Source organism: Podarcis melisellensis (genome assembly GCF_964234715.1).
Source record: "Podarcis melisellensis genome assembly, chromosome: 12".
Classification (NCBI taxonomy): Eukaryota; Metazoa; Chordata; class Lepidosauria; order Squamata; family Lacertidae; genus Podarcis; species Podarcis melisellensis.
In genome coordinates, this window is record NC_138544.1 from 12,262,228 (window position 1) to 12,276,384 (window position 14,157).

General features: G+C 43.2%; 1 protein-coding gene across 8 annotated transcripts in view; it reads left to right on the top strand.

Annotated features, from left to right (window-relative positions):
- The window catches only part of MYRIP (myosin VIIA and Rab interacting protein), a 148,169-nt gene that overhangs the window by 109,306 nt on the left and 24,706 nt on the right, over positions 1-14,157 (top strand). For all 8 annotated transcript variants that reach the window (XM_081882943.1, XM_081882941.1, XM_081882940.1 and 5 more), the window contains exon 9: positions 11,981-12,158. In XM_081882943.1, coding sequence (XP_081739069.1) covers positions 11,981-12,158 — 178 coding nt within the window. The remainder of the gene's footprint in view (positions 1-11,980; positions 12,159-14,157) is intronic.

Sequence of the window (14,157 nt, forward strand, 5' to 3'; positions counted from 1 at the left end):
TTGGTCTTATAAACTGGTTATACCACAGCAATGCCACAGAACATGGTGCACTATGTGGACATTTCAATTACGTTATTATCACTAGCAGATAATTGTATAGACTCCGTTGAACATAGCAGGACCAAATTACAGCTGTTCTGATAACTTCTGCCTCTTTCAGCCATTCATGGCAGGGAGGGGTGAAAAGGAATCTCTCCGCAGAACGGAGAGACTGGTGGAAGAATTTTGGTAAAATGTTCATAGGGTGGATCAGAGGGCACTGAAGGCTTATCTTAAGAATAAATGTTAGGGGTGTGGATGTTCTTTCTTTTCACTTTTTATAAAACTAGCATAGGAACTTGAAAAGTGCTCTGCTGGCCCAAAGTCCATCTAGTCCAGTATCTTGTTCTCACAGTGTCTAAGCAAGTGCTCACGGGAAGCCCACAAACAGCATAGGGGTATGACAAAAGTCTCCCCACTTGCGATTTCAAGCAAAAGATCCTAAGCATATGCTTTTTCTCATGTAAATGGGACTTACTTCCACATAGTTCTACAGAACTTTCTTCCGTGCATGTGGATTTGCACGTTCGATGGAGACCGTTTATTCCTTCTGTCTAGAACCCTCTTGTTAAGTAGCCCCATGGTATAAATGTTATGTGGGATAGCTCAGTTGGTTGGACATCTGGAGCTCAGGATCGAGGGTTCGAGCCCCACATTGGGCAAAACAATCCCTGCATTGCAAGTCGGTGGACTAGATGGCCGCCATAGTCCCTGCCAGCTGTACAGTTCCATAAGGAGAGAACTAAAAAGAGCAAGTGTAATATAGTGGTAAAATGGCAGAGCTAGGACCTGAGAAATCAGGGTTTAAATCCCCACTCAGTCATGAAGTTCACTGGGTGACCTTGGGCTTGTCAGTGCCTCTCAGCATAACCTACCTTACAGCCCTGTCGTAGAGATTGAATTAAGAGTGAGTGAATGATGTATACCACCCTTTCCCTTTTTTGCTCCACTGCTTTCCTCAGGAAAACTCGCTCTGAATCGGAACAAATGGCAATTTGGATTTCCTGTGGATTGCTCTTTGCTCCGATTCAGCAGTATAGAACAGGTATTCACAGGGAAAGTGTCGTGTTGGGTGGGGGAAAGTATGCATCTGTGTCTAGGAATGCGGCACAAAAGGAAGTCTGGATGAGCCCTTAAACCAGGCTTTCCCAAACTCGGGTCTCCAGTTGTTTTTGGACTACAACTCCCATCATCCCTGACCACTGGTCCTGCTAGCTAGGGATGATGGGAGTTGTAGTCCAAAAATAGCTGGAGACCCAAGTTTGAGAAACACTGCCTTAGACGCAACAGCTAATGGAAAGCCAGAAGGTTGTGAAATGGCAGGAACATGGCAGAGAAAAATCAGTGATCTGCAGGGAAAGCCTTGATCTTCATAGGCCAAAAGAAGAAACAAGGCATGTTGTCAGTTTCTCCTACTCAAGCTTCAGTGTGTATTTATTTATTTCCGTGAAACAGCATGTTATCTCCACTCATTGTCAGAGATCTTAAAACTTTTAAGGCTTAATTAAAAATCTGTGATAACTGGAGCCTGCTGTACTGAAGTATTTAGCAAGGTATTTTTAGTTTGGTGCATTTGTGCGGTTGTTCACATAAAAGCATTTTTTATTTTTTAAAAAGGAAGCCTATAGGCTTTTTCTGTCAAAGAAGCAGGGAATATGCTCTGATTAGCTGTGATGGGTGCTGTTCTTAGTGCAACACATCAGGAAGGAGCAAGACTGGAAAGTGAAGGACTTTTAAAAGCACAGCTGAGGACAGCAAGTGAGGAAACAAAAGCAAACCTAGTATTGTTAACAAGGGAAGTGCTGATTTGAAGGATGTGCCGAGCTGGTGTGTGATATCTACCGTATTTTTTGCTCTATAAGACTCACTTTTTCCCTCCTAAAAAGTAAGGGGAAATGTCTGTGCGTCTTATGGAGCGAATGCGGGCTGCGCAGCTATCCCAGAAGCCAGAACAGCAAGAGAGATTGCTGCTTTCACTGCACAGCGATCCCTCTTACTGTTCTGGCTTCTGAGATTCAGAATTTTTTTTTTTCTTGTTTTCCTCCTCCAAAAACTAGGTGCGTCTTATGGTCTGGTGCGTCTTGTAGAGCGAAAAATACGGTAGTTTCACTGGAGCAATAGGTCAAGTTTTGGCCTGCTTATAAAGGTGGTACTCCAGTGAACACCTGGTGACAACTTCTTTCTGTGAATATGGTATACTTTTATGACTGAGATCAAGTGATCTTAACATCTGTCTTGCCAACCGTGGAGCATCCAATTCTTCTGGATTCACCAGTTCAGTCATTATTCCAAATTTTAATTGCCCCATTTACCACTGCAAAATAATTTCAATAACACAATTCCTCGGTGTTTTGCAAAGCATAACTAATCATCATTAAGAAGCACTTAGCAGTCTTCTGTTGAGAGAGGTTATGTACATAGGTATAAAATGTTGCACACTATTCGCACTGAGAAGTCCTCTTCAAAACGCTCTGCCAATTAAAGCGTCAAATGTGCTGTTCAGAAATGGAAAACTCCCCAATAAGCCTGCATTTAATTCTGCCCTTGCATCACAATCCACAAATGAGTTCGGCCGAACTACTTGGTTGTAAGCTGATTAATGTCAACAGAGAAGTAGGCTTAAACATCAGCTTAGTTTAATTGCAGGGTGCTCAGATACATTATAGTACATGGGTTTATTGGGGGGCAGGATTTAAAACTAAGCAAATAAGCATTTTCAGATTTGAGTTGTAATACCATATGCATGAGATAATATTATGCAGAAGAACACCTGTCCACCTGCATTTAAAAGCAGAGACCAGACCTGAAGCAGCCACTTGTCCATAAACAATGTATTTGTTCCACATATTTATTTTCAATTGGGAACATACCATTAGATTTTTTTCATGAATAATTATTAGCTTACAAATAAGTACATGCTGAGTTCATTACCAGAACTTTATTAGCATTTGATGTTCAAGCTATATTCATTAGCTGTGACTTCACACATAGGCTCCAGTACTTCTAACCCTGACATCGCACACTTACTTTGCATGAAAAATTCTGTTGAGTAATAGGTTCATTTACATTAATGGCTATTTTAGTGCCATTGACTATGGAACAGAAACAAATATTCACAGCAAAGTCTGAATTCACAATGTGCATGCTGTGCATTCAGATGTGAATATTTGTAAATAGAAAGTAATATTTCAGTTATATATGCACATTTTAAAAGCATGATTAGTTTCAGCCTTGCTTGGTTTCCATGGAATTAGAATTTTAACCGATAAGATTAAAAGTGGATAAAATGCGGCAAATATGTTGCTATTAAAATGTATGAAAATAAAATGTTTGTGCCACGTTGAGCTCCTTGGAGGAAACCTGCGATATAAATGCAATATTTTAGTACAGCATTTCAGGCTATTAATTTTTTAACTGATCTATTTACACTAATGCTAAACATTGCTGCCACAGAGTTTATAGATATAGAAAATGTTTTTTTAAAAAAGAGTATTCTCTAGAAAGGAGTGCTAAACTGCTGCCTGGGAAATTGTTCTTCAGATCTCTTCTCTTCAATGGAGTCTTCTATAACATTTTCTGTGTTAGAATAGAATGTATTTTGAAATACTTGAAATCAATATCATTTGGGCTGCAAAGACATAGATCATGAAGAAATGGAATGTATCGTCCGCCTCATCCATGCAGTGTGCATTTCATCATTGCCCCAACTCATGCTTTTATTAACTGGGAGATTGTCTGGGGGCGGTGCTAGTTTCTCCTAAACCACTGAGCCTCTTGGGCTTGCCAATCAGAAGGTTGGCAGTTTGAATACCCACAATGGAGTGAGCTCCCGTTGCTCTGTCCCAGCTCCTGCCAACCTAGCAGTTCGAAAGCACACCAGTGCATGTAGATAAATAGGTACCACTGCGGCGGGAAGGTAGCTGGTGTTTCTGTGCACTCTGGCACTCATCATGATCCTCCCTGTGGCAGTAGCGGTTTAGTCATGCTGCTCACATGACCCAGAAAGCTGTCTGTGGACAGATGCCGGTTCCCTCGGCCTGAAAGCAAGATGAGCGCTGCATAGTCACCTCTGACTGGACTTAACCGTCCAGGGGTCCTTTACCTTTACCTTTTTACCTAGTCTCTCCTGCTTTCCTCATAGAAAAAGTGATGCTTACATGGGGCTGGATCCAGACTAAGTTGAGTTTAAGTCTCATCACAATCAAATATTTGAAGTCCAATGTATTTCAGTGGAAGCTAAGTTGAACTATCAGTCTGTGCCAAAGTGTTTACTCAAAGCTAGGAGGGTTCTACGTTCTTGCATTTAAGAGGAATTGCTCATGTTTAACAGTACAGTGGTGCCCCGCAAGACGAATGCCTCGCAAGACGGAAAACCCGCTAGACGAAAGGGTTTTCCGTTTTGGAGGCACTTCACAAAACAAATTTCCCTATGGGCTGGATTGGATTGGATTGATCTTTATTACGGCCATTGGCCCGTTACACGTCCCTATGGGCTTGCTTCGCAATACGAAAATGTCTTCCGAGTTCCTGCGGTTTTTTTCCCTTTCCCCCCCTTTTCCTAAGCCGCTAAGCCGCTTATCAGCTGATCCGCTGATAAGCCGCTTAACAGCTGATCGCTAAAAGCCGCTAAACCGCTAATAGCGCTAATCCGCTAAGCTGTCAATGGGCTTGCTTTGCAAGACGAAAAAACCGCTATACAAAGAGCCTCACGGAACGGATTAAATTCGTCTTGCGAGACACCACTGTAAAACAGGAAACATATTGCTAAATTTTACCAAAAGAAAAGTACTGATAATAATACATTAGATGTGCAAAACGAATTTCGCTCTAATAGCATCATGTTATGCATGTGCCACTTTGTAATCATATGCATTTGGAGTATCTTGTACCTGTTTAATGAGCTAAAAATATATTGCCTGATTGCCTTGTTGGAAGTCAGATTGAAGTACTGAGATGAGAAACATTTATTGCAGAGGTAGCTAAAGTGATATCCTCAATATTTACTATCATTATTATTAAAGATGTTGCTAGACTGCAGCTGCCATCAGCCCCTGCCAGCTTTTAGGTACAATGATTCATATTAAAATATGTTACAAGTGCCTGGAAGTCTCCTTCAACGTTCATTTTCAGGACCCATAATTTTTGCAGTCATTTGGACCTAGGGTAGTCCTTCTCTGTCTGAAGCCCTCAGTTCTCCTTAGGGGGCAGTGGCGCTATTGATGATTCTCTAATGGAGCTGTGTCATGGTCCAGGACAAAGTTCTAGCTACTTCTCAGTCACTAGAACACGAGACTCTTAGTCTCAGGGTCGTGGGTTTGAGCCCCATGTTGGGCAAAAGAAGAGACTGGGCTGAATGACCCTCAGGTTCCCTTCCAAGGCTATGATTCTATGTACTAGTGTACTGATGAATTTTCAGGAGGACTGAATGCAAGATTGGAGAAATGAGAATGAGAGCGAAACCAGAATAGATATTCCATCCCGTAAAGGTAAAGGGAACCCTGACCATTAGGTCCAGAAGGCGGACGACTCTGGGGTTGCGGTGCTCATCTCGCTTTACTGGCCGAGGGAGCCGGCGTTTGTCCGCAGACAGCTTCTGGGTCATGTGGCCAGCATGACTAAGCTGCTTCTGGCAAACCAGAGCAGTGCATGGAAACGCCGTTTACCTTCCTGCTGCAGTGGTACCTATTTATCTACTTGCACTTCGACGTGTTTTCAAACTGCTAGGTTGGCAGGAGCAGGGACTGAGCAACGGGAGCTTACTCTGTCGCAGGGATTCGAACCGCTGGCCTTCCGATCGGCAAGCCCTAGGCTCTGTGGTTTAGACCACAGCACCACCCGCATCCCATTCCATTCCTAGCAGTAGTCAAATGCACAAATGATTGCCTAATAATGTTTGTCTACTTGTTTCACCTTATTTTCGTCTAGCAATACTCAAAATATTTTTTACTTTCTTTTTCTCTTTTGTCTTGGGCAGGTCCACTGTGACACAGCTGGCATAGATTATAAATACAGTAGCTTGCATAGCTGGGTGGGGAGGAAAGTAATTTATTTGCTTCTGCTGCCACCTGCTGAGGTAGCTTTTCACTGCAATGAACACTGAAATAAATGAATTGAGAGGAAATTGTTTGCAGAGTAGTTTGTGGGTAGATAATACCGTATTTTTCGCTCTATAACACGCACCCGACCATAACACACACGTAGTTTTTAGAGGAGGAAAACAAGAAAAAAAATATTCTAAACGAAACAGTGGATGTATGTTTTTGTGGTTCATGCTGTGGCCACAGACATGTGATCTGACAGTGAGTTTGGAGTAGCCCAATGCAAAAATCCTGAGGATCCATGTGGATCCATGCTTTGTAACCACGTTTTTGCACCACTGCAGCCCCAGGCAACAGTGGGTGCGTGATTTTTTTGGTGCAGGCTGTAGCCATGGACATGCTATGTGATCTGATGGTGAATTTGGGGTGACCCAGTGCAAAAATCCTGAGAATCCATCTGGATCCGTGCTTTGTAACCACGTTTTAAGTGGGGAGAGAAGGAAAAGCACTCAAGGGAAAAGGAGCATGCGTGTGGTGGAGAAGGATGCTGCTAATAATAAAGAAAAGGGGTATAAGGGGAGAAGGCTCCTCTCTTCTCCCGCTTTGCTCCTTTAAAGCAAGCAGGCTCTGCTTTTCTCCCTCCTCCCCGCTCATCCCCGGCTTAGTGAGCTGAAAAACTTTGCTGCTATTTAGCGAGCTGAGTGGGGAGGAGAGAGGGACAGAGAGCCTGCTTGCTTTAAAAGAACCAACCGGACAGGAGCCGCTTACACGAGTGTAAGCGGCTCCTCTCCTCTCCCGCTTTGCTCCTTTAAAGAAGCAGGCCTCTGTCCCTCTCTCCTCCCCACTCAGCGGCTCTTCTCCCGCTTTGCTGTTTCAAAGCGAGCCACGGAGGAGGGAAGGAAGGGGAACCATGGATCCTCTGCTCACAACTGCAGCAGATCCCCCCGCCACCCGTAGGCATTCCCTCCATAACACACACAGACATTTCCCCTTACTTTCTACGAGGAAAAAAGTGAGTGTTATGGTGCAAAAAATACGGTACTTTAGTTTCCTTACAAATTTAGAAAACATTTTCTGCAGATATATAAGTAATCTACTTCCTGACTTTTAAAAAATATCTTAAATTGTAATTCTGCCAAGAATAGCAGTACTGCAGATATAGCAGTAGTCCTTTTTTTTTTTTTTTTTTTTGCTGAAACAGACAAACTTACTGCATCTTACAGTTTGTTATATAAACTATAAAGAGGCTGTGGTTTAGACTGATCTTCAGATAATCTGTTTTTGCTAGATCTTTATTGCACTATGTAGACTTTTATTTGCTTGAAACAATTTTCAAACAACGGGCAAGTAGAATAGGCAAGGAATGTGCCCCTCCCCTCTAGCAGCCTCCCATCACCCCCTTAAAGTCTCTTCCGAACGGTTGAGGAATAACATGGCAGATCGTGCAGGAAGCTTGTTGGGAGGGGTTGAATTGGCAAAAATAGCCTCCCTCCCCATTCTACCTATGGGAGTCTCTGCTAGATCATAGTGTCTTGGGCCAGCAGAGGGACACCATTGAATAAAATCCATGATATATACTCAAAACTGGTCAAAAATGTTTTTGAAGTGAAGCAGGCACACTGAGACCTCAAAATAAATGCTTAATTGTTTTCCCCGGCTGCCAGCTGATGGAGGCCTAATTTTAGCATTAGCTTTTCAGCGCCAGCCATCCTAATACCTTATGTTTTCAAGCTTAACATTGCCTGTGGGTTATTGTATTCTGTGAGGGCACAGAAAATCCCATGCGGGTTTAGCTGGCTCAAGTTGCAACCTTCTCTGGAGGGCTGCAGAATGAGGTGCAGTGGAGATAATGTTAACTGGCATTTCCCAAATGCAGCATTTAATTGCGCAAGAGCAGCTTCAATTGGCCCGCGCTTTACATTAGGTCACCTGGAGGCAATTTGCTCATGATTGTGTGGCCTCTGGCTATCCAGTGTGTCAGAACTAATAGAAATGTATCTCGGTTACCCTCCAACAATCATTAACCTTCGTTTCTTTCAAATTCACCTACTGTCACTATTCACCAACTGCATTTCTGCAGATGTCTTGTAGCTGCCCCAAGCAATCAGGTATCTCTGCAGGGGCCATAGCCACTGGGGTGTGTGTGTGTAGTGTCATTGGAGAATCAGTCTCTCCCAATATTACCCTATGCTTCTTTCCAAAGTGTTCAATTTTAATTAAACAGTGTCTCTGTTCTTTTGGGATGCGGGTGGCGCTGTGGGTTAAACCACAGAGCCTAGGACTTGCTGAGCAGAAGGTCGGCGGTTCGAATCCCCATGACGGGGTGAGCTCCTGTTGCTCAGTCCCCGCTCCTGCCAACCTAGCAGTTCGAAAGCAAGTCAAAGTGCAAGTAGATAAATAGGTACCGCTCTGACTGGAAGGTAAACAGCGTTTCCATGCGCTGCTCTGGTTCGCCAGAAGCAGCCTAGTCATGCTGGCCACATGACCCGGAAGCTGTACACCAGCTCCCTCGGCCAGTAAAGCGAGATGAGTGCCACAACCCCAGAGTCGGTCACGACTGGACCTAATGGTCAGGGGTCCCTTTACCTTTCACCTGTTCTTTTACAGAGGCAGAGGCATTGTTAACGGGAAATGTTATTCAGTAGCTCAGCAAGAACTAACTGCAATGTCAAATGTAACTTTATGCTATCAAAATTGATTAACTTTATTACAGTGCTTTATTGGGTTTAGATATTATATTTATTACAGGTTGTTTTGTTGTTGTTGTTGACTTAACCAAAGCCCACCATTGCCACTACTACCAAAATGTAGCTTTATCACTTTCCCCGCCATTTTCCCGCAAACCTATCCTGTGATCCTGTGCATGGTTAAAGGTAAAGGTACCCCTGCCCGTACGGGGCAGTCATGACTGACTCTAGAGTTGCACGCTCATCTCACTTAAGAGGCCAGGAGCCGTCGCCGTCCGAAGACACTTCTGGGTCACGTGGCCAGTGTGACAAAGCTGCAACTGGCGAGCCAGCACCAGTGCCACACATGGAAACGCCGTTTACCTTCCCGCTATAAAGTGGTACCTATTTATCTACTTGCACTTAGGGGTGCTTTCGAACTGCTAGGTGGGCAGCAGCTGGGACCGAACAACGGGAGCTCACCCTGCTGCGGGGATTCGAACCGCCGACCTTACGATCAGCATGTCCTAGACACTGAGATTTTACCCACAGCGCCACCTGCATCCCGGGTCCCTGTGCGTGGTTACTCAGAAGTAATTGTCGCTAAGTTCAATGAAACTTACTCCCAGCTGTGCACATATAAAATTCCAGGTATACTTAAGGGATAAGTTTGACCTACCACAAAATGTTGCAGTGGAGGGGTGTTCCCTGTTCAGAGTTCTAGCCACTCCAGTCCATTAACTCCCCCCGCCCCCAGTCGTCTGATACAGTAAGCCTGCAACATACACTGGGGTTAAGTTTCAGGGAATCATGCTTAAAGCCAAAATTGTGTATGGTCAAAACCCACTTGGTTCAATGGCCGGTGGGAATGGCAACAACATTCCCCCACCGCCCGAGATAAAATTTGAAAATATGCGTAGGTTCCTCAATGAGCAAACCACCCATTGAATGAGAGCTTCAGATAGTCTTCTGGGCAGAATGAAAGTAATTAGCAGTTAACTGCCTCACACTAAATGATTGTCTGAATAACACTTCAAAATAACCGAACCCCCTGCACTGACAGCAAAAGAACACTCTCAGAAGCCAAATGTTGTAGCTAAATGCCTACCTTTTAAGAGGTCTGAATGTCTCAAGCTGTAATGCCTCTCTAGCAAATTCAGCCCTTTCCCCTCCTCCTATTTTCTTCCTACAGTATATTGAACATGATTGATTGCTTTCCTTTATGTCTACTGCTTTCTCACTTACTAGTGCTTGCACCAGTGATTCTGACTTTTAACAATTTCAATTACCCTGTGGGTTATCAGAATAAAACACAATCTGATTATCTAGCCTAAACCCCCAAGCAAAACTGACATCAGCAGTGAGAAATAGCCTTACAAGGGCTTTTTGAGGATGCAATCAGCACCATCTTGTGTAAATCTCTCCAGGAACATGGAGTAAATGGAATTGTGGAGAGATTGTGGTGGGGTGGAGGTGGGGAGCGATGTGGGTTGATTTGGCAGGAAAATAATATTCAGCTGCTTCTGACAATTTCTTTGCATTCAAATGCTGACATAATCATTTTGAGCACGGCAAATATAATTGCTTTCCTTTCAGTTTTGTATGGCTTCCTTCTTTAAGAACTTTTACCTACCACAGGAGGGGAGAGTGCTCTTGTGCTCAAATCCAGACCCTCCAATTGTCCCTAGGGACAGTTTCAGATTTACAGAACCCATCCTGGTTTCTGATTTGATCCCAGAATGTCCCACTTTTCCTTAGGACGTCCCTATTTTCATCGGGGAAATGTTGGAGGGTATGGAGTTATGTGACCCCCTCCCCCAAGCCATGGAGATAAGTAACTACAACTTTTCAAAGACATCTGAAGGCAGCCTCATATACAATTTTCTTTTACTACTTAATGTTTTATTATGTTTTAATATGTGTTGGAAGATTTCCGGAGTGGCTGGGGCAACCCAGTCAGATGGATGGGGTGTAAATAATAATATAGTTGTTGTTATGGAATAGGAAGCCTCAATTTTATTCACCTTATGGGGATGAAAGGGAAGATAGGAAAAGGTTGTGTATGCTGATTATGGTCAGAATGAACAACTACTTCATTAGAAAATACTGAAATAGAAAGCAGCAACACAGAGGCCATGTCAAGGGGAGAGATGTCTTCTATCTGTTTGGGAAAGACTCTCCCCCCTGGAAGAGAGGGGAGTGGTTGTGGGCGGGAGCCCGAGCACTGCCCCTAGCAGAGGGCGTTAGCCCCCTGCCTCCACCTCTCCTGGCTGGCGCCCATGCCCCTCGGCAGGCACCCAACCAGGTGCCACCAAGGGGGCGTGCTCAGCAGCCTTTTGCTGCAGCGCCAGCCTCTCCCCGGCCTCATTCTTCGCCGTCGTCTCGTCGCGAGTCACCCACCCTCCACTCCCTTTGAGTTAGGGCTTAGGTCATTGGCCTTGCTATGGACCTTAGGTTGGTCGCCCTGGTTGTCCAGGGGGCCTGGTAGGAGTTTTTCCATTTGGCATTAGGCCTTTTGGTTTTTTCGCCTACCTCGTAGCAATCGTCACAACTTTTTGGTATTGGTGGGTAGGTTAGGCATTGGAATAATGTGTTGTGGTGTGTCGAAGGGCTAGGTGTGGCCATCGCCTATGCCTTCAATTTTTGGGTATTCCGTTAAAGGAATCTGGCGGTCGTGTATTCTGTCCGATGCCTGCTTGGCGGGAGGCCATGGCACGACCCTCGGTGACATCAAGGGAGAGCCTATAGTTGGATTAGCATCAACAGGCTCCACCTACTGGTGAATAAACCCACTTGTTTTAGAGATCCAATGCCTAAGCCAATACCTTTTCACTGCTGTAGTCAATAAAGTTGTGGCTTTTCCTTGCCCACTAACCTTATATCACGTGTCCTTGTGTATTCATTTCACATTGTGGGGGTCGGGTCCTTGAACCACAAAGCATAAAGCAGTACAGTCCTGAAATAAGTTTAGTTATCTTGTCGGTTTGTTTTCTGTTAATTACTTTTCCATATATAATGACATGACCTTAGTAATTCACTCACATGCATTTCTGAAAAGGAATTAGCAATGGAAGGATTAAAGAGTTTACCTCTTGATACGGAAGTAACGAAATTCTGTTCTCTTTCCCTTCAGTGATTTGCACTTTTCTCAGTGCTGCTCTTGCAAGTAACTAACATTTAACATCTCCATAGCTGCCTTCTGCTAAATATATCGTTCTCCATATTTCCCCCTAACAGCGGTCTCAGTCTGCATTCTCTCTGACCAACGAAGACGCATCACGCAGAGACAGGGACCGCGCATCTTCTGTGCCCGAATCTCTCTGGAGACAACCCAAAGGCCCAAGCGGAAAGCAGAAAGAGGACAGGCTTTCTGCATTGCCCAGCTGGAAGAGCGCGGACCAACTAAATGAACCAAGTAAAGGACTGTGTTCTGTGTGAAAGTAGCTACTTCTCCCTAAGGTTTTAGGCTGAAACCAAAAAGAAGAACTTCTTAAAAGGGTACAATAAAGGAACAGTCACCCACAAATTGACTGAATAGGCTGTTGCTCTTGAAACTTCTGCTCATAATAACCACCTATCTTTGATTAGGAAGAAAAAATATAGTAATTTGGCTAAAGATTCTGACTCACTGGCCTATTTCACATGACACAGGAAGCCAAACTCTGGCTTAGCAAAGACTATGCAAACATGCAGCCATGTGCCAAGGCAAAACTTTAGCTTGGTGTAACAGTAAAAAGAGCTAGAGATAAACAAGATGGCCGTGAGTTTTTCGAAGAGGTATCTGATCTCTTGCCATAGACGCAAACATATGATTCTAATGTCAAATGGAAAGGAGACTTCCTCAAAACATATAATTACGTTAAATTATTATAAAAGCTGTGTCTTACATGGGTTAAAGCTAAACTGCTTACCAGTGCTCATTATTAGTCCCTGACATCTGGATTGTGGGTGGGTGTGTAATCACAACAATTATTTATTTATTTATTTATTTATTTATTTATTATTTGCAAAAACAAAAACGAAACCCTAAAATCCATCAAGATTAAGAAAATAAAAATAAAAAATATGGTGGTGAATAGCATAACAAAAATAAAAATCAACAGTAAAATTACATTTCTAAGTACAAAATGTATCACAAATCAGTGGATCAGCTTTATACATAAACATAGATGGATCAGCCCTCAGCAAAAGATTGAGTGAAGAGATCAGTTTTAAATGCTAATATTATAGGCGCCTGCCTTATGTTTTACACACTTTGCTCCTTATCCAGCTAAGGACAAATCCATGAAAGGCAGTTTCCAAGCATGCATGACCCTGGTTGAATCAGGACAGCTGTAGCTAATGATAGTTTTTCTTAACTGGCTACCTAATGCACTGGTGGCAGAAACCACCAGGCAGCTCTTCCAGAAACCCAAGAAGGTAATTTGTGCACACATTTTGTGTGAGGTCGCTTGAATAAGCACTAGCAGATGATGCTTATGTGAACTTCACTAGTCAAGCACTGAATACTTCAAAAGATTCAGTCTTGGGAAAGACCTTGACCTCTTTAGCATGAAGGAATTTTCTCCCAAGGCGTTTCACGGTGTCCTTGACATAAGCAGCAATTTGCAAGCATAAATAGGCTGTGGTAATTTAAATAAGAACCTGACAGTTCTGCTTATTCACATTTCGTGCTTCCCCTGATTTTAGCCGTGTTTTGCTCCAGCCTTCCCACAATCATTGTCGCTACTATATTGTAGATTTTATCTATTAATAATATATGTTGTACTGAACAGATAATGCTGCAAGTGAAATTATCTCAAGTTTCAGGAACTTATTTATGGTCATTAAACTACTGGGAACCCATGTTTTCACCTACCAAAATATAATATCGCTACATTTAGCTGAATATGCACATAATAAGGCTATTTAAAGCTTGGACAGATGAAGCTTCTAGCTTTAGTATTTTCAAGGCCATCTAATCTGTCCACTTTGAAAGTCATTTATGGCAATGTGAAACTGCTGCCCAGATGCTTGGTTCTTATAAAGTGACATTATACAACAGATTTTCTTACAGTGTGCTAGAAAGTGTATGTATATTCAGTGTGTTGCTTATTGTACAATGGTCTAGCAATGGTCCTCCATGCCTGAAATAAATTTTCTGCACGCATAATGCAAATCAGTGGTGCATCCTTTTATGAATTGGCACCTTGCATAGAGTCAGCACTGTCAGCAGGAACAGCCGGGCAAAAAGAAGTGTGAGTGCCAATCACACACATTTGTGATACTTCACGCACACATTCCAGGAAGCCTTTTTTATATGCACTGAAATATGTTTGCTGTCAGCACTAATATAATTTAAAACTTAAATATGCACTAACTATATTCATAGATGGGATTTGATCTGCTTATGTCCCTTGCCCTCTAAACCAGGC